The sequence below is a fragment of the Dermacentor andersoni genome, chromosome 1 (genome assembly GCF_023375885.2).
Source record: "Dermacentor andersoni chromosome 1, qqDerAnde1_hic_scaffold, whole genome shotgun sequence".
NCBI lineage: Eukaryota > Metazoa > Arthropoda > Arachnida > Ixodida > Ixodidae > Dermacentor > Dermacentor andersoni.
Genome location: NC_092814.1, coordinates 67,418,971 through 67,444,609, shown reverse-complemented (window position 1 = coordinate 67,444,609; position 25,639 = coordinate 67,418,971). Strand labels below are relative to the sequence as shown.

The following is a 25,639-nucleotide window of genomic DNA, read 5'->3' as shown; positions in this document are numbered from 1 at the left end:
GTCGCTTGAGGTCTCTCGGCTGGTAGGGAGGCCAAATGATGGTCGGGGATCCTTGACAGATGGCGAATGTGCGCTCTGAGAGAGTCGACAGCTACATGTGTCTGGATTGTATGGTCTCCTGCGATGGCGATTGTCGCTGCTGTTGAGGTGCACCTAGGCAGCCCTAAACACGTGCGTAGGGCTTGACCTTGTATGCTCTCCAAGGCGCGAAAGTTCGTCTTGCATGCATTTGACAATACTGGTAGGCTGTAACGAAGGAGTCCGAGAAACAAAGCCCTGTACAGCTGCAACATAGAATGGACTGGTGTACCCCAGTTTTTCCCGCATAGAAATCGGAAGACCTGAGCAATGGCGACTAGCTTCTTCTTCAGATAGACGCAGTGAGGGCTCCACGAGAGGTTGCGGTCAATGATGACGCCCAGAAAGCGATGCGTCTTAACATAGAGTACAGCTTGACCATTGATCGTAACAGGATACGATGACATTTGTTTCCGCGTAAAACCAAGTAATGCGCACTTTTCAGTAGACACACTGAGGCCTTGCTCTCGGAGATAAGAAGCCGTCATGGTTGCCGCCCGCTGAAGCCTGGCTCTTAGCTGAGGGCGAGTCACCGCAGAGGCCCAGATGCAAATGTCGTCGGCGTATATTGAGACATGTACTGTCTGCGGTAGGTAATCCGCTAGTCCTACCAGGACGAGGTTGAACAAAATAGGGCTCAACACTCCACCCTGCGGCACACCACGGCAGATGGAATGGTCTGAAGTTGGGCCGTCTTCGGTCTGTAAGAAAAAACGCCTCTCAGTCAAATAGTCCCGAATCCATTGATACATCCGGCCACCAACTCCAACAGCCTCAAGTGAGTTTAGTATGGCCTCGTGGGCGACGTTGTCGTATGCTCCTTTTATATCCAGAAAAAGTGCCGCAGATAGGCGCTTGAGGCTTTTTTGATTTTGGACCCATGTTACGATGTCGATGACGTTGTCGATGGACGTGCGACCTCGACGAAAACCTGTCATGGCGTCCGGATAGATGTTGAATCGTTCTAGGTACCATTCCAATCGAGCAAGAATCATTCTTTCCATCACTTTGCCGACGCAGCTCGAAAGCGCTATCGGACGATATGATGAGATCTCAAGCGGAGACTTTCCAGGTTTCAGAATGGGGATCAAGCGGCTCGATTTCCATTGTTTAGGAACGGCGCCGTTCTGCCAAGATTCATTGTAGTAGTTGAGCAGCTCATCACGTGCGTCATGTCCAAGGTGGCATAGGGCAGCATACGTGATGCCATCAGGTCCTGGTGACGAAGAACGCCGGCAGGTCGCCAACGCAGCATCGAGCTCTTCGAGTGAAAATAGCACGTTCATTTCTGGTACACGTGCCTCAGGGATGTCATTCAATGCTACGTCAGTAATGATGGCCACGGACCCAGCAACCCGTGCACAGAACTCTTCAGCCACTTGAAGTTCCGAGCGGAGTTGGTAGAGGGCCAGAGCAGCGAAGGGCTTCCTTTGATGCGGAGATGAGCGAAGACCCCTAACCGTTCTCCATATGTGCGAGAGCGATTTGCGGGGATCAAGCGACTGACAGAATGCTTTCCATCTCTTATCTTCCAATTTATCCATGCGACGCTGGACTTTCTTTTGTATGCGTCGTGAAGCCCTCAGATCCAAGACGGACTTCGTGCGCCGATACCTCCTCTCCGCTTGTCGGCGTGCTGCACGCAGCCTCTCCAGTTCCATGTCCAAGTCTGTTCGCCTTGTTGACCTTGGAAGCGAGCAGATGGATGTTTTCAATGCTTCTGCGATTGCTTCTTCGATAGTGTGTGAGAGGCCTTCCCGACATGTGTCATCCATATCCTTCTGAAATTTTGACCAATCAACTGTAGGCAAGGCAGTAGAGGAGCGTTGCTCAACTCCTCTAATCTTTATGTATGTTGGAATATGGTCGCTTCCATGTGTTTCTATGTCTGTAAACCATTGGACGCTCGAGGCAAAGCGCCGTGACACCAAAGTTAAATCCAAGCAGCTACTGTAGGTCGTGCCTCGCAGAAATGTAGGGCTGCCGTCATTCACGCAGCACAAATCATGGTCGGCAGCAAAGGAGGCAAGGCTCTTGCCTTTGGAGTCAATTTTAGTGCTTCCCCATAGCTGGTGATGCGCGTTGAAATCACCTGTGATAACCCAGGGGCCATTGTTCATTAGTAATATTTTCTTTAGTCGTTCACCGTCAAAGTGACCCGCTGGGGATATGTAGGCTCCAATTAGTGTAAATGACACATTCTTCTTTTGGACATTTACGCAGACATATTGGTTGTCGTCATGAGGCTCTATCGCATTAGCGACATATGTTAAGTCCGTGCGGATGTAGATGATCACTTTCGTGCTCGCACCGCATGTGGACGAGACGAAAGATTCATAACCGGACAGTCTGAGTGGAGTTGATGTATTTGGTTCGCAAATGACCAGTATGGGGAAGCGATGTGTGAAAATGAATTGGCGAAAGTCTGATATACGGGTCCTTAGACCCCTGGCATTCCATTGAAAAATCGACGCACTTTTAAGTTCAGTGCGGAAGGGGACTGTTGATCGAGCCATGATGCTTAAACGATGCTAGCAAGCACTGGATTTAGTGCATCCAGTATTTGCAGAGCGCTTCGAGCTGCTGGTGTTTGCAGCTTGTTCAGTATAATGCGCATTGTATTAATTAGCGATTGCAGCATATCAGCCACCTGCCTGTCGTGGTCGCACAAATCGCCGACAGTAGACGTCGGGGGTTGTCCAGCGAAAGCTTGCTGTGTGTCTGTTGGTGAATGTTGTCGTTTCGGTAGAGCCGGCCAAGATTCGGAAGATGCGGTCTTCTCAGTGGACTTGCTGTTCGCGGTCCTGTCCACATTGTCTGGCCTGGGCGGTGGAGGAGGAGGTGGTGTCGTAGGAAGTGGCATGCGTCTTCCTTCAGGAGCCTTCCTTGAGGAGCGCCGGCGACGTGAACGTCGCTTCCTGATTTTTTCGGCGGCTTCGCGATGAGATGAATGATCTCTCGCCATCTCTTTCAAGATGGCCATTTCCTTCTTAATATGTGGGCATTTCTTCGATGAAGCTTCGTGTGATCCTCCGCAGTTGGAACACTTCACTACAGTCGCGCCACATTTATCTGCAGCGTGGGGCTCTCCGCAGCGGGGGCATGCTGCCTGATTTTCGCAGACGCTGCTCACGTGTCCCAGTTTCATGCATTTGCGGCACTGAAGAGGTTTCGCAATGAAAGGCCGCACTGCATGTCTGAAGTGTCCCACCTTAACATGCGAGGGTATATATTTACCCTTGAATGCTATTTTCACGCAGCGTGAACTGCCTAGCCGCTTAACATCAACGATGACCTCATCATTGGCTGGCTTGATAAGAATCGGCAAGTCGTTATTAAGGATAGCAACGTCTACGTCGTAAATAACACCGGTGACTACGTCAGATCCCAGAGGGATGTAAGAGCGCACCTGAATGCCATCGAGGTCCGTTACGCTGCGTAGAGTGGTCAAAGCAGCCGCATGCTGGACATCAACCGCCAGAAGATTTTTTCGGGTGTTCATTCGAATGTCCGATATTTCGTTTGGCACCAGGGCTTCCAGTGACATCGACACAGATTGCCTGTTAAGTAGCCTCATGTTGACGTTGGGAAGCAGGGGCACAAATATGATGGTATTGGCGTCCGGCCTCTGCGGCTGTCTCACTGTTTGCGTGCTTGACGATGAGGACGTCCTGGTGTTCCTTCTCTTCGCTCTGCGGCTCTGCACAAGCTGGAAGTCGTCATCGGAAGTGTCCTCACTGCTGAGAGAGTAGACATGGGTGTCCTCGCTGTCGGTGTCGCTCTGCTGACCGATCCGCTTCCTGGAGGCGGCCGCCGCTGACGCCGCCATCGCCGGCAGACGTGCGGGGTCGTCCACTTCCATTACGACCGAGCAGGGAGCGAAGACCAGCGGATGAACTTAGGTTTTCACAGAAATAAGGCGGAGCTAGAAAGAACAGCGCTGTATCAAAAGACACTTCGTCGTCGTCCGTCACAAAATAACCCAGAAAAGTAAGAAACCCAGGCTGTGATGTGTCTTTTTTTTTTCGCTCCTTGTGGTGTTGGTCACCTGCCGGCGTTCAAAGGGAAGGCCGATCTCCTGGTAGAGGTTTATTATTCGCTCTACCGGACATTAGTGCTTCGGAGTGCAAATAGCACCTAGCCATACTATACCGCTGGCTTGTAAAGAGAAAAAGAACGCAGAGAGGTTGGCCTAAGCCAGAGCGCCATAGCCTGTTACTTTGCACAAGGGCAGAGACACAGAAGAAAGGGGAAAGGCAGGGAGGGTAACTAGATGGCAAGACCCGGTTTGCTACCCTACGCTGGAGAGAGAGGGGAGGGGATATAAAGGCGAAAAAGGGGCCGTAACGGTGTGATGAAAGAGGATGAGGACCGAGAAGAGGGATGTGCACAGCGATCGTGCCGGCAAGTCAAATGCTATGCTCCTCATTCAGGAATATGCATCCAAAGAGATAATCCAAACGTCTACAGGGTTCTATATCTGCTCGGAGTGCATGTATACATCTCCGCAACAGTGACACGTTCACTTCAATGCACTGAACAGCATGCGTCGTTCATCGGGACTGTTGGCCAGAAAAAAAAAAAAAGAAAAAAAAGGCCACCGTCCCATATGCCGCTGCAGCGACGATGAGATGCGACCAAAATCACGGGGAACCACTCTGGTGAAAGGCATGATGCAGTTCACAGGCGGTAGAGGATGCCAGCCATAATTCAGGCAAGACTTTTTTCTGGAATCGTTGATACGCAAAACGTAAATGCACATTCTAAATGTAAACAAATGGCGCAATGGAAACTCCTCTGTCCGGTAGTGACTGCATGCTTGTCCATTTCTGGCAGTTCTCATTCTCCCCGACATAGTACGTTTACCCTGCTTCCGCCAAATCGGAGTGAGCGTATGCTTTACTGGAATGTAGGAGAACTCTCGTAAATGTAGTTAACACACGACAAGTGGTACGTTACCTCCACGGAATGAGTTGCCAACGCTCCCTTAGGTCTCCTTTTGGATCACACGAGAACTGCACCGCAATGCATATACTATATACATGACTGATGCAGAACGAGGCCACGCGATCAGCAGCGCAATTCATTTCCCGCATATGTTGCTATAGCTCGAGCGTTCCAAAATCGTCGTTATCGCCAAGATCGGCAAATGGTCGTTGCGGACGGTAGGAGTGAAATAAAGGTATTCTTTCACAGAATCGACGCTAATAATTGCAAGAAATCTGTTAAAACGCAAACAATATTCCTATCTCGCTTGCTTGGGCTCATGCAGTAATCACCGCAAACGTAGTTACAAGGAGAGAGAGAAGGAAGGAGTGGCAGAAAGTTTAACCAGATGCACGTCCGCTTTGCTCTGCATTGAGAGAACAGCACTAGCTGCGCGCACACGTATAGGTGCACGCGGTGTGTACAGGCAGTCACGGAAAATTGGAAAAATCAGGAACTGCAGTTGGAAAAGAAAATAATAATAATAATAATAATAATAATAATAATAATAATAATAATAATAATAATAATAATAATAATAATAATAACTTAATAAATAAATATATAAATCAAAATCAAAAAAGATTGTGGTTAGTATGAAGCTGCAAAATAACGCTCCTTCGATCATACCCACCAAACGATACGACAACCGTCTTCTAGAAGTTATACATGCCACTGTAAGCTTGAAAATAACATTAATTTGGAGCGCTAGCAACGAACTCCACCTTACTGTTATCGCTTCGGGACGTTGGCGGTGCCACCGCCACGCTGTTATCAGTTATCAAGAAGCGCCCGGCGTTTGTCCGCGCTCCCCCCGCTCTTCCTCCAGCCTTTTGCCACAATATCGCTGAGCAAAGGTACAACAAAGGTGCGCAAGTTTACGCGCCTCCAGCAGACGCCACGGTTCTAGGAGGGAATGTGGCTCCATCCTGGGACGTTGCTGGGAGTGGAAACAATCGCGTCAAGAGAAAAAAAGAAAAATGAGAGAAGGATTCGTGTCGTTGCGACGCTTCCTTCTGGATGTCTATAACGATAAGATCCTTTTACCAAATGCTAAATGTCTCTGTTGCAAGCATTGGCGTAGCAAGGGGGAGGGCGAAATCCCCCCCCCCGACATTTTCTGACTGACCCACCCCTTCCCCTTTCCCACGGTATAGGAAGTTTCAGGAGGTGGGCTCCGAAAGAGCGACATAGATGAAAGGGAATGCTTGAATGCGAAAGCAAAGCGGGGCCTAGTGGTGGTCAGAAGGGGGAGGGGGGGTGCCATAGGGGCAATCCCTTCTCGCATGCTCAGAACATTGCGGCCCCACTCATGGCGCGCCTCTACCTCATCCCGGATTCTGTTAACCGTAAGTGCTGAGGGGGGATCAGCGCTAAAATATTCCACACACAGATATAATGAGACGAGCACGTGAATAAAACTTGGGGGAATTGTTGCTCCCCATTAGGCCTTCGTGTCGTCGAAGAACTTCTCATTTCTGGTACTTGAGCCGAATCGTCGACCACGCTGCGCGTAAGGAAAGCATTCCGAAAATAATGCGACTTGCCACTCCCCCCTCCCCCTTTTTTTCTTTTCCTTTCCCTTATCTCTGACTTTCATTATGTTAATAAACTTGAGAAGAACTTGCTGTTAGGTTAGTTTGTACGCGCTGTGAAGAATGAAAACAGGACAAAAAGACCTACAGAACGCTGATTTGCGCACGGCAATGTAGTATATCAAGGACGGGGGTACTGGGCCAGGGAAGCTAAGAAACCGCCACAACAAGAAGGTGGGATGGCAGGTAGGTGAACGGCCTCGAAGTCTGTGCAGAAACAAAACTGTGGGAATGTTAGCGGCCGCCGCGCCGTTAACAACACGGTGAATGTTGAAGAGTGTGATCAGACATTTTGCACGTGCCCCCTTCACCACCTTGCAACACTACCTTCAGACAGGCACCAAGTATCATTCTCTAAAACTATCGTCAAGTACAACGAGAAACTTCCCTCGGGCTTCACCGCTGCATCTAAACCATCGATACCCCCTTGGTGTCTTGTCAGCCCCACAGTCCATCTCAGCGTACCAGGAATCGGGAAAAAGTCTGAGCTGTCGTCGCCTGTGCTGAAACAACTGTCTCTCCTTCTTCTGCACGAGAGGTACGCGGACAGTGCACATATTTATACTGATGGTTCCACAAACATCCAGTGTTCGTCCGGTGCTGTGGTCGTCCCAGCAAGAGGTATTACCATCAGCTTTAGGACTGACCACCCAACGACATCTACATCTGCGGAACTAGCTGCTCTTCGCGCTGCACTTTGTTTCGTCAATCGAGAACCACCTCGACAATGGTCAATTTTCAGTGACTCAAAGGCAGCCCTACAATCTGTGCTATCAGCTCTGCGTCGCTGGCCATTCGAACAGCTCGTGCTCGATATTAGATGCTGTTGCATTTGGAGGACAATCCCAATTGCTGTCCCCCAGATATTTGGCCCTTGCCGTTGGGTGCGGGTGTTGGCTGAGGTTGAGGAGGACGTCGGGATGAAAACTGGAGGTTTATTTACATTATTTACAGTGAGAGTACAAAGAAATTAACATTCATAAAGTCATTACGGGCCGGCAGCAACTCGGACGCTGCGGCCCGTGGCAAGAAGCTCGAAAGAGATGAATGGAGGAATGCTCCTCTGCTGCTCCCGGTCTCTGGCTTTTAAGCCCTTCGGTGTCTCGAAGTCACGTCACGTTCGGCCAATCGGCGAGCCCGCTTAGGTGACGCCATTTTCGGCCAATCGGCGAGCCCGCTCAGGTGTCGTCATTTTCGGCCAATGGTAGGCGCCCGGGCGATTGTGTCACACCCGGCGCACAGGGTAGCTCCTTGGGCCGCAATTGTCCGAAGGCTTACTTCTCTCTGCGGTATTGCCTTCCCGGCTTGCAAGCGCCGTCACAATAGGCGGATGGGGCGATTTCTGCCAGGGCTTCACGGTGCATTACAGCCGTCTTGCCTTGGGACCCACATTACCTGGAACCGTGCCAGGCTCCCGCTACACTTTCGGGAAGAGTCAAGCAGTGAATAGCTCCACCTGCGGCGCACGAGGTCATCATCATCAACCTGGTTACGCCCACTGCAGGGCAAAGGCCTCTCCCATACTTCTCCAACAACCCCGGTCATGTACTAATTGTGGCCATGTCGTCCCTGCAAACTTCTTAATCTCATCTGCCCACATAACTTTCTGCCGCCCCCGGCTACGCTTCCCTTCCCTTGGAATCCAGTCCGTAACCCTTAATGACCATCGGTTATCGTCCCTCCTCATTACATGTCCTGCCCATGCCCATTTCTTTTTCTTGATTTCAACTAAGATGTCATTAACTCGCGTTTATTCCCTCACCCAATCTGCTCTTTTGTTATCCCTTAACGTTACACCCATCATTCTTCTTTCCATAGCTCGTTGCGTCGTCCTCAATTTGAGTAGAACCCTTTTCGTAAGCCTCCAGGTTTCTGCCCCGTAGGTGAGTACTGGTAAGACACAGCTGTTATACACTTTTCTCTTGAGGGATAATGGCAACCTGCTGTTCATGATCTGAGAATGCTTGCCAAACGCACCCCAGCCCATTCTTATTCTTCTGATTATTTCCGTCTCATGATCCGGATCCGCCGTCACTACCTGCCCTAAGTAGATGTATTCCCTTACCACTTCCAGTGCCTCGCTACCTATTGTAAATTGCTGTTCTCTTCCAAGACTGTTAAACATTACTTTAGTTTTCTGCAGATTAATTTTTAGACCCACTCTTCTGCTTTGCCTTTCCAGGTCAGTGAGCTGGAGATGCGCACGAGGTGGGGGGAGGGGGAGCGCACGAGGTGGAGCGCATGAGGTGGGGGACGCCAACTCGTTTGCACGTGCCGCGCCTCGGGAACGGGGTAGATGTGCTTCTGAGCTCCCTAATTAGCTGTGGCGCGATTCGATGTGGTCTGATGAACTCGAAGGAGGCTCAGGAAAAGGTCCCGTATCCAACAATGCCTACTCCATACATCACATGAGAAAGGACATTACGTGACGTTTCAGTGGCTGCCAAGTCACTGCGGCGTCATAGGAGATGAAGACGCCGATAAAGCCGCTCGGACAGCTCTTGAAGACACACAGGAAGAGGCCATACCACTTTCACGGTCCGACGCAGCCAGCATACTTCGAGTGCTTGCACGGGAGATCACGCTCTCTCGATGGTGCACACCAAGCAGCCAGACCAACCGGAGCAATCCTCAACACGACCTGCCCTCCTTGATGCATCTCTGTATGCCGACTGGACTCCGCCGAAGTGAGGCCACCCTGCTTTATCGCTTATGGCTAGGGGTGGCCTTCGCGAAATCTTACTCGTTTCGCATTGGAATGCCCGACTACGCTCTCTGCAATGCCTGTCTTTGCGAGGAGACGCTGGAACACATTCTGTGCGCCTGTCCTGAATATAATGTTCAGAGACAGTCCCTGGCGTCCGTTCTAGCGCACCTTGACAATAGACCATTGTCAGTTGCAACTATTTTCACATATCGCCGACAGAAGACATCGCAGCTGAAGGCGACGAAGGGACTACTTCGGTTTATGAAGGAGACGGGCTTGGACAAGCGGCTGTGACAGTGATGTCACGTACCGCGCAAGAGTGACAGACTGTAACTAACGATGTGTGTGCCGTGTCATGTGCTCTCTATCTCTTCTCCCCATCTTTCATCCCCCCATCCCGCTCCCATGTGTAGGGTAGCAAACCGGTTAAGCTAAACTGGTTAACCTCCCTGCCTTCCTTCTCCACTTTTCCCTTCCTTCCTTCCTTCCTTCCTTCCTTCCTTCCTTCCTTCCTTCCTTGAAGAGTGTGACAGTGACTAACGGAAAATAATTTTAAAAAAGGGAGTGGGGTGATGGATACGAGGAGGGGGCGGGGGGACGCGCGTAAAAGGCGTCAAGAACGATGTTGGCGAATAATTATGGGCATATACAGGGAGAGCGTCTCGTCACCACGCGTGACGCTACTTCGGGCGTACCCCACGTGCTGCTTGCTGCGGAGAGCCAATCCAGCTAAACATCTTGGCAATTTTCAGAATAGACGGGTGCCAGGAGACACGATGCTTTCAAATCTCTCGGAGCTACTGGCCCTTGTTTTACTGCGAATTATGGATAATTTTAACGAAGGCTTCTAAAGAGGAAGCAGCCCTGCTTCGGACTTTCTGCCTCATCAGTTCCCGAGTGTGGCCAAATAACGATATGCGTCGCGTGATGACTACAATACCATGATCGCAAGTTACTTCCAAACATCTCTTCAAACAAGTCGGACAGCAGGTCACCGAAAGTTGGCGAAACTTGCCACATATGATACTATCGAAGTTCTAGGGCAAAGCTTCGTTCCTGTATTTTTTATTCTAGAATAACATAGCATGCCGACAACGCCGAAAGCACGATTTAGTGACAGGAAACTTGCGGAATAGTACTCGCCCTCTCCCGTACGTAGCCATGGCCGTACCACTCGCTAGGAGATCTGGCTGGAAAACAACGGTGATCTCCGCTGTTACCTGTGCCGCAACAGGTCTGGCCTGCAAACGAGAAGACACACGATAGTGTGCTGTCTTGTTTTATGGCCCCGTTTGTAGCGGTTTTCGTTTTTCCAAGTCATGTACCAGCTAGGTCATCGACATACATTATATAAATGCATCAATTCGTAAACGAAATGTTCGTTTTTTTTATATGCTAATTTTTAACTATAGCGTAAGGATGATAGCATAACTGGATGCGAAGTGGCTGCACGCAATGAAAAGCTTTTGTCGGAAGTTAAGTAACGTGTCGTTTTGACAACGCAAAAACGAGCGTCCTTGTCAGAGCTTTTAATTATTTTTTATTTTATAACTAAGTTAATTAATTAATTTAAAAACAAATAACACCGTCTTCAGTGCTGTTACGTGTCCCATCCGGTGGGAGAGACGAGGTCGGGATGTCGGTCGCGGTGATGGAAAGCTGCCGCTGCTTCCGCGCATGGCGCCCAGAACTTGATGGATGAAACACCGTGCATCGGGCTGTCACGGCGGCTCTACGCACGGCCAGACGTGCTGTCTCTGCTGTTGCTGTTTGATTTTTGCATCAGTTGAACAAAGCAAAAGCGGATGCGACTTCCTGTTGTTTCGAAGAGAGATCGTTGCCGCGCAGCTTGGGTGGATGAAAAGAAGTTAGAAGAAAGCAAGTATATAAGGTGCGTTTCCTGTGCTCATGGTAATATATATATATATATATATATATATAGTAAACGGTTTTATTATTTCTAGCAAGCATACTACATTCATCAGGCCTGCCAAAGCCACATTGGGCTTAACTGGCAGAGCGTGACAGGCAGCATACAAACTGTTACAATATCGATAGTGAAAACAAAAGAAAAAAAAAGAAATGCCAAAAGCGTGTAATGTGTATATATACACCGATACGCACATTATACGCATCTATAATACGTGTACATATATGCACACATACATGTTTTAGAAGCACATCTGGTGCGTACGAGTATCACCGCGGTGCCACATCATTAGTTTGCGTGGCACAATAAAAAATGAGTGCATGATTATAAACAACAAAATTAGTTAAAAAACCAGAAATGCTCCAATAAAACTTTTGCAGAAACAAACCTTCTGATCACATTTTTACCCAAAGCCACTCTGTAGGCGTAATACAGAAGTAAGTAAGTAAGTGAGGTCTATTTCGTTACGTGTTATAGCCGCTCAAATCCGTACGTTTTAGTGCTTTCTTGAGCTTGTATTTTGATGTGGACTGCAGCACGTTACAAGGTAAATAATGAAACAACGCGGAAACATAGTATTCACGCATTTCTTTTGCGGTATTTCGTAGCACAATGAGGTATTTGATGACGCCATTTTGGTCTAAGGCAACGGGGAGTTACATAAGGTACTTTAAAACGATTGTCCCAGAAATGTGTCAGGGATATTGTATGCACTAAAACCGAAGGAAAATCTGGCATTGATAATACCTTAAGAATGTCGGTGTTGCCTTCAAGACACAAGTCATAAGTTATAACTTTTAAAAGGGAGCGCATTAGTGAGCTAATTCTTTTTTGCCAACGAAGAGCGCAATCACCGTAGGCACTAATCCTGTATCGGAGTATACACTGTAGTATAACGCATGCGCTGTGGTTTTCTTGACTGATATCGGCATGATGTGACGGATTTTTTAGAGTAAGCACAGCACTGAGCGGATCCTCTGACAAACATAAGAAACATGCCAATTCCACGAAAGATCGCTGTCAAAACGCAAACCGACATATTTTGCGGATGACGTGTAGTCGATAGGATCGCAAGAACATGCTTTACAATGCAAATTATGTAATATTATTTCCCTATTCAGGTGTACTCTCTATAAAGGGCTTCGAAAGCAGACGAGTTGCCTTTTTAATACGTTAATGTCGATTAAATTTGTTACGGACCAGTCCATTGCCTTCGTTGCTGCTTCTTGTAAATGAGAAGCTGCATCAGAATATTGATTTGCACGAGAAACTAACAGGGTATCGTCTGCATACTGAATTATATTAACGGGGACTGCATTAGGCAGATCATTAACGTAAATGTTGAATGGGAGAGCGCTTAATACTGAACCTTGTGGAACACCGGCTTTGATTGGCGAAACGTTGCTGCGAAAATTTTGAACTGAGACGTACTGAAACCGGTCCCGGAGCAAATCACCGAGAAGTGACAGAAACAAACCGCGGAATCCCATCAGCGAAAGCTTCGTTATCAATAAGTCATGGCAGACACTGTAAAATGCCTTGCTTACATCAAGAAACAATGCGCACGCTACCTGGTTACTTTCTAAACAGAAATTCAGGAAATCGTAAAAATCATCCAAAAGCGCATGAGTGCCTTTGCCTTTTATAAAGCCGTATTGCTGCGGTGACAACATGATGCTAGTATAAAGGAAGCTATTCATAGTGAGCAGCATATGTTTCTCTGAGATTTGTGTCATGCAAGGTAAAATTGATATACGGCGATAGTTTTCAACTTTGCCTCGAAATCCTTTATTATAGGGTAGTATAATGACTGACGTTTCATTCTGACTGGAATAACGCCACATGACAAGATATGAATAATTATTGCTATCAAAACGGCCTTGATGTAGCTATGGTTTCTTCGGAGCTGTCCCCGTTACGCAGTGCGAAGAAAAGTGCTCGTGACCGCTCTCGCAAAACTGGACAATCGCCCCTTTACAGAGGAAAAAGCTCTAGGACATTGGTACAGACGGGCTTCGGCACTCAAGGCCTTAAGGGCTTTGTTGAAGTTTTTAAGGACATGCGAATTGTGCGACCGCCTTTGAACGTTGTAGCGCGTAGTTTCGCGTTACAGTGTGAATTTTCTTTTTTCCATTTTTTTTTCTCTTCTTCTTCATTCTCCTTTTATTCCCTTTACCCCTTTCCCCAGCACAGGGTAGCCAGCCGGTACTTACACTGGCTAACCTCCCTGTCTTTCCCCTCCTTTGTCTCCTCCTCCTCCTTCGGAGCTCAATGACGGAGATGCCATCGGTATCTACGGACTTGTTGAGTTTAAGAGTAAAAAGAAAAATGGCCAGGTGCACCCGCAGGACGCGACCGCCTTACAAGATACAACGACCTTGTGAAGTCATTTTACCTCGCAAGAAGAACCTTCCCCACCCCTGACCGCAAGGTAAACAGAGCACAGGCAACCACCCTTCGCCTGTTACAGACGAATACATACCCCTCCCTCACACGCTATCACACCATATACCCCGACATCTACCCGAGCCAGACGTGCAAGGTCTGTAAAACTGAATCAGCAACACTCCCCCACATGCTATGGGAGTGCAAACATCAATACACACACCTTAATCCCGTGACCCTCTCGTCGAGATGGCACGCCGCCCTGTGCAGCTCCCATCTCGACGACCAACTCTGGGCGACCCAGCAGGCCTACAAAGCGACGAAGAGGCAAGACCTCGACGTCCCATCGTGGGAGGCCTAGGCCCAGCCGACTTAACTGCTGGTGCTCATTCAAGTTCACTCTCTCTCTCTCTCTCTCTTTAGGCCACATTCAGTCAGAAGCGGTAGATAAGCCGATTGCAGGTTACTTGTTTTAAATGAACATGAATCCGGATGTGGTCTGGAAAAACCTGATCTTCTAGAAGAGAAATCATTAAAATCATTTGCTGTACTATGGCCATCGGATGAAAAGTGGGAAAGAAAGTAGTTATTGTTGCGGTAGTTTTTTTACCAGCACCTCTGAGGTCATTTATTAAGGACCAGATTTCACGTACAGCTATCAAACCAGGCATCCCTAAACTTGTTGAGAAAGTGATTACGTTTAGCGAGGCGAATAGCTGCCTTAACTTTGTTTCTTCAAAGTTTAAATTTTAAAGGAAGTGTGTTGCAGTCAGGGGCTCGGCTACACAGACTCCAAAGCATATATTTTCCTTTTATAGCAGCAAGGATTTCTGCTGACATCCAACCATATATAGCTATTGACGGGACGGTAGCGGAGGGCAGAATGATTTAACCAGCATTTCCAATCCGTGTGTTCGCAAGGATCTGCTAGGGAGTCTTCGTTTTCCAATAATGCCAATGGGAGCGATATGATGCCTTACATTGAATTTGGTGTTAGTGGCGTCGATCCTTTATTACGCCATTCAGATGCAACAAAAGCAATTGGACATATTGGAATACCTCCAGTGGTCTTTAAGGACTGTCATAGCATCATTTCTCCGTACTTAAATATCATCTGTAAGCTTTCCCTTGAAACAGGCCTCATCCCCTAAGATTGGAAAACAACAAGCCTGACACCCGTTTTTTAAACCGGGCTATAGAAAACTCAGAGAAAACTATAGTTCGATTTCATCGTCGATATTTTCGTCAGTATGTAGCAAAATATTCGAACACATTTTAAACAGTAACATATTTGCATTCCTTCACTAAGATGCTTTCTTTTGCACCTTCCCAGCACGGATTCCAAAGAAGGTTATTCCTGCAACACACAACTAATAAAATTTCAGCATTTCATATCTGAAGCCATGGACAACAACAGTCAGGTAGACGCGGTTTTTATTGATTTTCGAAAAGCTTTCGACACTGCGTCCCGTAAGCTTTAAGGTATAAAGCTTGCTGCGTTAAATGTAAGCGAAAACGTTCGAACTTAGATACGAAACTATCTAAATGGGAGAACCGAGTCTGTCGTCCCAAACACCGCCAAATCTTCACCAATAACTGTGTCTTCGGGCGTTCCCCAGAGAAGCGTGCTGGGGTCCTTGTCAATTTTAATCTACGTAAACGACATTGTCGAAAATGTTGTATTTGCCGACGACTGTGTGATATAGAGATAAATTACTACTGAAAATGAAATTGATACTTTGCAAACGGATTTAGATAAGGTAGCGAGCTGGTGTAAAAAATTTAACATGAATTTAAATATTAAAAAGTGCAGTAGCGTAAATTTTTCCAGAAAGTTATCCAAACTACAGCACTGACATAACATCAATGACACGCTTATTGACATACAGTCCGAATACAAGTACCTAGGAGTCTATTTCACCGAATCACTCATTTGGCATAAACATATTGACACGGTCATAGCAAAAGCTGGTAGGATGCTACATTTTATCCCAGAAATTTCAAACAGGCAACGCGAGAAGTTAAGGAAACTTTATACTTCTTACATGTCACGACAATACTTAATTATGCCTGTGTAATATGGGATCCTTATCAATATTACTTCATTAATAGACTGAAAAAAAGCTACAGAACCAAGCAGTATGGTTTGTTTGTAATAATTACAGCCCGTACTCTATCGTTTCAGAAATGAAGGCCACTTTAGGACGTAGGCAGAAGCTTAGGCTCAAATTATTGTATCGAATATATAGCACTCAGACAGGTATCAATCGCTACAACTATCTTCTGGAACCACATTGCATATCCACTCGCTGTGATAACAAAAAAAAAAAAAAAATCGCAGCCTATAACTCCAGAACAAACACTTCTTACTACTCTTTATTTCCCAAGTCAATAAGACAATGGAACAGTTTATCAATTACGAAGTGAATGTGTCAAATAACGAACTCTTCTATCATAAGCTGTGATATTGCTCCTGTAAAACTGTACTGTTACCAAAATGCGCAAAGTTCGGTCTATGGCTCATTTCGAATACAATGTAGGCCATCCTCACGTACCTACAGTAAAAAACTGTACGTGCTCTCTCTCCTGAAAACCTGCTTTTTATTACCTTACATGTATGTCTTTCTCTAAATGCTACTTTAGTGCTTTGTTTGTGAGGATATTTGTGCAAAAAGCTTCTTTTGATTTTACGGATTATGTTTTCTTCCCCCCTACGTTTGCCTTTATGGCGATGTAGGTATTCTGTAAATAAAATAAATAAAGGCAACAGACAATAAAGCAAAGGAAATATATGACTCTATATGGTCATGATTAACCAAAAATCGAGTTCTTCGGTTTCCCTTCTTCTCTTATACAAGTATATATATATATATATATATATATATATATATATATATATATATATATATATATATATATATATATATATATATATATATATATATATATGTATTATCGGGTAAATATGGCCTATGGCCTACATTGTATTCATCATCTTCTTCAGCTTATTTTAAGACCACTGCAGGACGAAGGCCTCTCCCTGCGATTTCCAATTACCCCTGTCCTGCGCCAATCGATTCCAACTTGCGCATGCGAATTTCTTAATTTCATCACGTCACCCAGTCTTCTGCCGTCCTCAATGCGCTTCCCTTCTCTTGGCACTCATTCTGTTACTCTAATGGTACACCGGTTATCTAACCTACGCATTACATGACCTGTCCAGCTCTATTTCTTTCTCTTAATGTCAATAAGAATATCGGCTATTCCCGTTTGCTCTCTGATCCACACGGCTTTCTTCCTGTCTCTTAACGTTACGCCTATCATTTTTCGTTCCATCTCTCTTTGGGCGGTCCTTTTTTTCGAGCCTCTTTGTCAGTCTCCAAGTTTCTGCCCCATATGTTAGCACCGGTAGAATGCACTGATTGTACACCTTTCTTTTTAGTGATAATGGTAAGCTTCCAGTCAGGATCTGATAATGTCTGCCGTATGCATTCCAACCCATTTTTATTCTTCTGTAAATTTCCTTCTCATGATCAGGGTCCGCTGTGAACAATTGTCCTAGGTAAATGTATTCCTTCGCAGACTCTAGAGGCTGCCTGGCGATCCTGAACTCTTGTTCCCTTGCCAGGCTATTAATCATTATCTTTCTTTCTACATATTAATATTCAACCCCACTCTTACACTATCTCTGTTAAGGTCCTCAATCATTTGTTGTAACTCGTCCTCAGTGTTGCTGAACAGGACAATGTCATTTGCAAACCGAAAGTTACTGAGAAATTCGCCGTTGATCTTTACTCCTAAGCCGTCCCAATTTAATAGCGTGAAAAGTTCTTCCAAGCACGCAGTTAATAGCATTGGAGAGATTGTATCTCCTTGTCTGACGCCTTTCTTCATAGGTATCTTCCTACTTTACTTGTGGAGAATTAAAGTGCCTGTCGAATCTTTTTTATACTTCCTTTACGTAAGCCTCCTGTACCCCTTGATTACGTTATGACTCTATGACTGCTGGTATCTCTACTGAATCAAATGCCTTTTCGTAATCTATGAAAGCCATATAGAGAGTGTGATTGTACTCTGCATATTTCTCGATTACCTGATTGATTACATGGATGTAATCCATTGTACAGTATCCCTTCTTGAAGCTAGCCTGTTCCCTTGGTTGACTTAAGTCAAGTGTTGCCCTTATGCTATTAGAAATTATCTTGGTGAATATTTTACACAATACTGGAATTAAGCTAATGGGCCTATAATTTTTCAGCTCTGTGACGTTTCCCTTCTTGTGCATTAGTATAATGTTGACGTTCTTCCAGTTCTCTGGGACCCTTGAAGTCGTGAGACATTTCGTATGAAGGGTCGCAAGCTTTTTCAGCATGATGTCTCTTCCATTTTTGGTTAAATAGACTTATTCCATCTTCTCCGACCGCTTTTCCCCGTTTCATGTATTTTAAGGCCCTGCTGACCTCATCGCTAGTTATAGGAGGAGTTTCTGTATCCTGTTCATTACTGTTTCTAATGGAGGTGTCGTGACTGCTCTGGGTACTCTACAGGTCAGTATAGAATTCTTCCGCGGCTTTTACTGTATGTTCGAAATTGCTGATGATATTACCCAGCTTATGCTTCAGTGCATACATCTTGGCTTGTCCTATGCCAAGTTTTCATATCTCTGATTCTATGCTACGTCCATTTTTTACTGCTTCCTCAGTCTTTCTTACATTATAATTTCGAATATCTCTTACTTTCTCCTTGTTGATCAGTTTTGACAGTTCCGCGAATTCTACCTGGTCTCTTGAGTTGGACACTTTCATCCTTTGTTGTTTCTTTTTTAGGTCCTTCGTTGCTTCGGAGAGCTTACCTACTCGTTGCCTTGGTGTGTTACCTCCCACTTCAATTGCTGCTTCTGAAGCCAACTGTTACGGTTTCATTCATCACCTCTATGTCATCTTCATCTTGCTGTTCTAAGGCTGCATATTTGTTTGCAAGTACCAGCCTGAATTGGTCTCCTTTTACCCTTAATGCGTCTAGGTTGGCCTGTTTTTTCTTGACTAATTTTACTCTTTCTCTCTTCAAGTTGAGGTGAATCCTAGACCTCGCTAAGCTATGATCACTGCACCTTACCCTGCCTAACACTTCTATATCCTGCACTATATATGCTTGGATCGGCAGAAAGAATGAAATCAATTTTATTCCTTGTTTCACCATTAGGGCTCTTCCAGGTCCACCTTCCAGGTCATCAGCCTGCTTTTTCAAAAGGAGCCATAGACAGAACTTTGCAAGTTTCGATAACAGTAACACAGCCTCAACGACCCAAATACGAGAAAACACTTTATGATCTGTGATGTCACTGACGAACCGACGCTGGCGATCCGGCACACGCTTTTCGACAAAGTGCAAGTTCGGCCTTCATGTTCTCTTCTAGCAATCGGCCATTTACCGCAGAAAATAATGATAATTGAGTTTTTAAAGGCATTTTATCAGTCTAGACTGATTTAATGTTACTCTTTAGTGTCCCTTTAAGCTTCGCAATTAAAGCTGTACCCAGTACTCTGCGTATAAGCGCATCCGCATACTTATCAAATTTCCTGATTTTCGCAGCGAACTTAACAAATAAAAGCGATGAGAGAGAAAGGGGTCCTCCAGCCTGTTGTACAGCACCGCATCGGTGGGTTAGGTGCGTTGGGTGGTCCTGGACGCCAATATATATCTGAAACCAAATGTGAAATTGCGAAAATAAGATGAATTGGCGCAGTCCCGTGGCATTGGAATCAAGTGCCGCGCCGTTTCGGTTGCATGTGCGAGCAAAACAGTTTGCTGCCAGATTCAATCGTTCAGGCGCATCACACTTTCTCCCGCTTCCTCGCGGGCACCTCCGTCGAGGAGATGCCACAGGACCGGTCATTACCGTGCACATATGCGCTCCCTGTGCGCAGGCAGCGCAAACTATTCCGCTCCGATCGGGCCGGCCCTCGGCATACCGTGCCCAGCGGAAGCACCAAAGGTTGGCTCCCCTCGGATGCAATAAAGAAACGAGTCGCGAGGTGCGGTGCATGTGGAGTACCCTCGGCGAGCTGCTGGGGGAATCCAAAATCGGCGCTCCAGCAGCTGCGCATGCGTCGTGACCGGCGTGACCTGCGCCTGGCGCCTGGCGCGCCGCACGGCGGACGCGTGGTCCGCCGCGACCCAATCTCTCGGCGGCGTCCGGGCAGCCGACAAGCATCGCCGCCGACACCGGTCCCAGTTTGAAAGTTGCCCGGCAGCTCCTCCGCGAACGTGTGCTCCTGACCGGTGCTCCTCTTTGCCGTGTTGCGTTCGGCGGGCGCGCGTAGCAGGCGCTTTTTCCTCGCGCGTGCGCTGTGTGCGCCGAGCGCTGTGTTTGTTTTCTCCGACCGCTGTTGGCGCGAACCCCGGACCGACAAAGTCCCTCAGCAGGCCAGCCCGCGGGTGCGGGGTGGCGAAGTATGGTTCTGTGCGGCGGACATGTGGCAGACGATGACGCCCGCAGGTTGCTGCGCAGCACCGAGCAGCTCAACCAACAGAAGCAAGGCAGTGAGTATACACCGAATGGGAAGGTGTGTGTGTGTGTGTAGGCGCGCTCGGGTATTCCGTCGACTGCACGGCCGCCGGACCCATCCGTTGCCTCCGGCGCGCGCGTGTGGTCGCCGCGCACGTGGGAGCTTCGGCGGCGAAGTGGCCTTGTAGGAGAGACGTCTGCTTGCGAGCGTCGCGCAAGCGTGTTGCTTCATGTCTGTTCCGACGCACTAGTAATTATGGACACTTCGAGAGCCTGGGAAGAATGAGTGCATAATAATACCGTTGACGGCAGATTGAGGGCTGCGGGTGCTTCGTTTCTGAAATGCGACGCGAAATACGAGGCAGCAATTGGTAAGATGTATAGCTAGCCGAGGTATTTAATTACGTATGCTAGTCATAGGACCTGGTGCGCTTGGAATATGAAGGTATAATTCGTCTAATTCACAACCACCTGTTTGATAAGTGCTCTTTATTTTCTCCGCTAAAAGGCGTGAGAGCACGACAATCTTAGTAGGTACATAGGGGATTAATCATGGATGGTGACTGGAGCTCCTCTAAACACCGTGGGTTTTTTTAATACTGCAGTCGCTTGAAAATTCGCGAGAGCAAGAGGGGTATTCTGCAAGTGTCCACCTAGCAGGCATATCCATTTGGTCTGCTGCTGAAGTGCTGATTGATTGGGGGCGCCTGCCTCCTTCTGACGTGTACCACAGTCCAACCAATCAGAAAGGCGGAAACTTATAGAACCCCCCCCCCCACCCACACACACACACACAAAAGAAAAAGAAAATGCTCCCTGCAAACAAGACACGACACTTTCACCGCCTACGACATGCGGAACACTATTAAAACTGTGTGAATACTCGAATGTGTGAATATTCGAAAAGTTCGAATAACGAATCGAATACCTGTCTAAATTCGACTCCGTATTCGCATCGAATAGTCAGTATTCGCAAATACGAATATTTTCCGCATAGTTCTCGAGTAGTTTAAATCCTCAAGTGTGCATGAGAAAACAAAATTGGATAAAAAGTGCGATAACTTTTATCCCTGTGGCCATATAGTCACAAAACACGAAGAATTACGTAGTGGAGCACGCTATCTCGCTCAGTGAGCCGGATGTATCATTCTAAACCGCGATTATTTGCACTCTACGAAGAGTCCCGTGTATATGCGAACAAACTTATTTGTTCTGAATGCTCCATCTGGATTTATAGTCAACAACGATTCATAACGTGCAATGTTATGGCAAAAACTTGCTAACATTGTGAATACTACAGGATATGAACATCGTTTTAGATCAATGGTAAGCACGTTTGTTTTTAATTATTATTATTATAAAGGTATTCGATTCGATTCTGGCACTATTGGATTCGTATTTGAGTCATTCTCAAAAATTACTATTCGAATTTGGTTCGCCGCTATGGTGGTGGTGATAACTTTATTGCACACAGGGGAGTTGCGGACACGCAGGTCCTTGGGCCCCCGCACGGCCCCACTGCACTCATAGACACTATGCCTGGGCCGGTTACGCTAAGTACTCATGCTACATTTTCTTTCTTTCTTTCTTTCATAAAGGTTGCAGGGGCTGGAGAAAAAGTGCAATATAAACAAATATTAAGTACTTTTGTCACACGAGCGTATATATATATATACAGACCCGCAGTTTCACGACTTCGGAAAAAGCTGTCGCTCTGTATGTCAACTGATTCGCATACGAGTCGACCGCTACCCGCTCTGCCGCTCTTAAACGTTGAACTAGGGGACGGCGCACTAATATAGAAAACAATATCTGCACATCCCTAGATATTCTATTCCAAAGTGTTACTCTCTTTGTATATTTACTCATAAGGAGTGGCATTTTCAAAACCAGGCGTGATATCCGGCAGAGCAGCTGCGTGTACTGCACGTGAGGGTTGCTTACACGAGCTGGCGCTTTTGCTTTTGTGCGTGTAGTGCACGGCAGATTTGGGACGCCAGCGGTTTCCTCGCACATGCTGCGCGCTTGCAGCTGCGCCGAGCCGCGACAGCCACTTGCGCGCACCATGGAAACGGGAACGCTTCCACGGAGGCTGCATCTGCTGCGCTGCTGGATTCTCGCGCTGCGTGTATCCTACATTCAGGTTACACTTCGCGAAGCGGCAGTCGAGAAAGCTTCCGTATAATTCCGTGCAACATACCCGTTTCGTTAGCCGTTCTACTGTGAGGGTAAGAGGCTTACGCGCGATTACGCCGTACGTGTTACAGGATTTGGCGAGCCAACTGTGTGTACGTGCACTGCAGCATTAAAAAAAATCATAAATAAAGAAAGAAGAATAAAATGCGAGGCAGCTAGGTCTCAACGGACATACGGTGGCGAGAAATTCTGCCAAGCTATCGCTATAGCATCGCGCAGGTATGCGCGACGGTGTAGTCCTCGTTTTTTATGGCTTCCTGCGTCGGAGGAAACGCCCAGGATGAGCGATTCGGGGCGGGAGGTACGCCGCAAGAAAGATCTATGACGGAAAGCAAAGCTATTCGGCTACGAATGCGTTAATATGTGAGTTAGCTGCGAAAGTTCGTTGCGGAAGGTCCTAAAAGATATACAATCAAACGCTTTTATGACAAATAACTGGGAACTTGCAATATCCTTTGTTATGCAGGTCGCTTCGTTGTAAAGATCGTGCACCGTACACAATATATAGAGCAGGGTAAGCACGTTCAGCAACAACAACGAAAAATTGTTTAACGTGAATTACAGAGATACCTAATGAAACAGGCCGCTAATTTCTTTTGCACACTACGTCTGACTAAATGTGGGACTGTATCCGACCTTACTGCACTGAGGTTCGCGCATGCGCCGCGGCCTAACCCCGGGAAACGCCGCAAGGTAAAACTGCGGACCGTCGAATCTCGCCATCGCCTCCCTTGCCGTCGAAAGTCTTGATTCCTCTATATCATTATTGCTTCGTTGACAATTCGCGTCCTTTCCGCTCTATATAGATGACTTTGAAGCAGGCACCTACATAAGGGGGGGCCTAGGGGAGCCCCCCCCCCCCCCCCTGAAATTAAGTGGCATACCCCCCCTAAAGCGCCGCCAAATCAAGCTTTAGACTTGACAGCTATTCGATGGTCAACATTTTGCTGCCTCTTTCACTCCTTTCGGATGGCGCTAGTTATCGGCATCTCCTGGGCTGTGAAGGCCAGTTTTCTAATCGATTCGGTGCCCGCGCGATTAACTCGAGATGCGTTAAGTTGTCACCATCTATTGCAACGGTCACGCGCATCGCTGTTCCTTCGTTAGTTAAACCTTCTTTGTTTAGACTCATCCAGGGACCAGGAAAGGGATTTCGTTCGTAATAAGATGGTCTGTTCGCTCTTGGAACGAGTTGCGGCCGGAGAAAGCGTCAGCTGCGTTTAACTTTTCCTTTTGCCTCATTACTTGCTCGAGTGACGTCTCGCCGCGACGCTGGCGGATCCTCGGGGCCATATACCCATGATATCGGTTAGAAAAGTGGAAAATAAGATCATGCGAAATGGCGTCCGGTACCAAACTCTGCAATAACCGTTAAACCTATAAGCAATATGAATGTCACCCGTTACCTCGTCTGGTTTTTTCCTAATTGTACAGCACTTTTCGCGCAAGTTGGCAACTGGAAACAAGAGTAGCAAGCAGTTGAGAAATTACGCAATCTACTAAGGGGTGAGCCGAGGTAACTGCCAAACAGGAAGGAAAAGCGAAAATTAACAAATTTAACCGTTGTTTATGAAAGTATTTATGGATCAACATCTTTTCATTTAGAAAGGAAGTAGAGAAAGCGCCGCCGGAAGCGGAGAATGATTCCGCGTGTTTTTAATGACGCTTCTAAAGTTATTAGTCAGCCGCCTGACGTAGCCACTTCTCTGCTATGCTATAGAACATCTACTGTGCTACTGCCCATCTTTTCAAAACGAAAGACATGACCTCTGCACAGCTCTCAATCAGCTAGATAGAACACCGTTCAACTTGAAGAAGATCTTGGGACCATGGCCTCGTATATCGCAGCTACAAAAGGCCACAAAAGCTCTGCTGCGATATTTGAAGGCTACTGGATTGAGTCAGCGTCTGTGATCCGGACTGAGTGACCGAACGATATACCCAGTAGACTTTCTCTTCTCCTTTTAATCTTTCCGTCCCCTTTTCCCTTCCCCCAGTGTAGGGTAGCCAACCGGGCTCAGTCCTGGTTAACCTCCCTACCTTTCCTTTATCATTTGCTCTCTGTCTCTCTGCTATGCTTATGTGGGTGTTTTTCTAACCTTCCGCGGTGGGCGCAGTACGTCTAGAACCGCAGCGTCCGGCGCTCTGCGCGGTTGTACGGGACCGACGGCCACGCATCGTTACGTAACTTCCCAAATAACAATACGAGTCGGTTTTGTCACTTGGTAGAGCAGTGAACGAGGGATTCAAAAGAACTGTGATTGTTAGGCAAACACATATTTCTCTATAATTCTTCCAGGCCTAATTCAAACATACTAACATATTAAAATCTTCGTTTTAGACTTTCGCTTGTTTACTTATTCTTGGAAGTGTTCTTCCTGCGCGAGTCTATTTGTTGTGTTTTTTTTTTTGTCAAGTAAATGAGAGGTGCATCTCACAGGCGTACCTGTGAGGTACATCTGATTTCATTTCTCTTTTGCGGGTTTACACGTCTTTATGGCGAACGGTAGGCATTATGCACGTTTGTACTTGTAAAGGTACCCCCCCCCCCCACATCATTTTCATAAAAAAGTTACCTTAGGTTGCCCCCCCCCCCCCCCCCCTCCCGAAAAAATATGCTGGGTACGGGCCTGCTTTGAAGACCTCGTCGGTCGGTCGTTACTATCACGTCGTCATTACGGCGACGTATTCGTTAGCCGTCGCGCCCGCGGCTGTGTTGCAACAACTAGCACACGTATCCAGCGCTTTCTGGAGCACTGCATCAGGACTGTGATACTCGCTGGCGTCGGCACGTTCCTCAAGGGCGTCGCTGGCGCTGCCGTTAGCGCAGAGCGCAGCCCAGCCTGCAAAGGCCAGTGGCGGCGTCGCTACATATGTGTGGAGTTCGTTGTAAAACAACAAAACAGCCTTCAAGGTGAGGGGTAGGGTTCGTTGTACAGGAAATTCGTTACACTAGTATTCGTTTGTAGAGGCGTTCACAAGGCATATGAAAGATAAGAATTCCGCAGGGACTTAAGCATTCCTTGGTTATGCAGGTCATTTCGTTGTAGAGGCGTTAGTTGTACAGAGGCCCGTTCTACTGCAATTATAATACACAAACCGATTGCCTTTATGCGCGGTTTAAGACGAACGCGCCCAGATTCTAAACGGAGCGATGTGCACCCGTAGTCTTAACTTTGCTGCGTGAACCACAATGCTATAGCCGCTGTAACCCTCTAATATGTTGACCAGGATAGGCTGGCGTTATACGACTC

The 25,639-nt window shown here is 47.0% G+C and overlaps 1 protein-coding gene across 2 annotated transcripts in view; it reads left to right on the top strand.

Moving 5' to 3' along the window:
* The window catches only part of vari (MAGUK p55 subfamily member vari), a 108,001-nt gene that overhangs the window by 17,779 nt on the left and 64,583 nt on the right, over positions 1 to 25,639 (top strand). Inside the window, exon 1 of one of the 2 annotated variants that reach the window (XM_050193281.3) lies at positions 19,864 to 20,224. The exons of the other annotated variant lie outside the window; for it this stretch is intronic. Within the exon in view, the coding sequence (XP_050049238.1) occupies positions 20,137 to 20,224 (88 nt within the window). The 5' untranslated portion in view covers positions 19,864 to 20,136. Of the gene's footprint in view, positions 1 to 19,863; positions 20,225 to 25,639 lie in introns of those variants that run through there. 2 annotated transcript variants of the gene reach the window in all.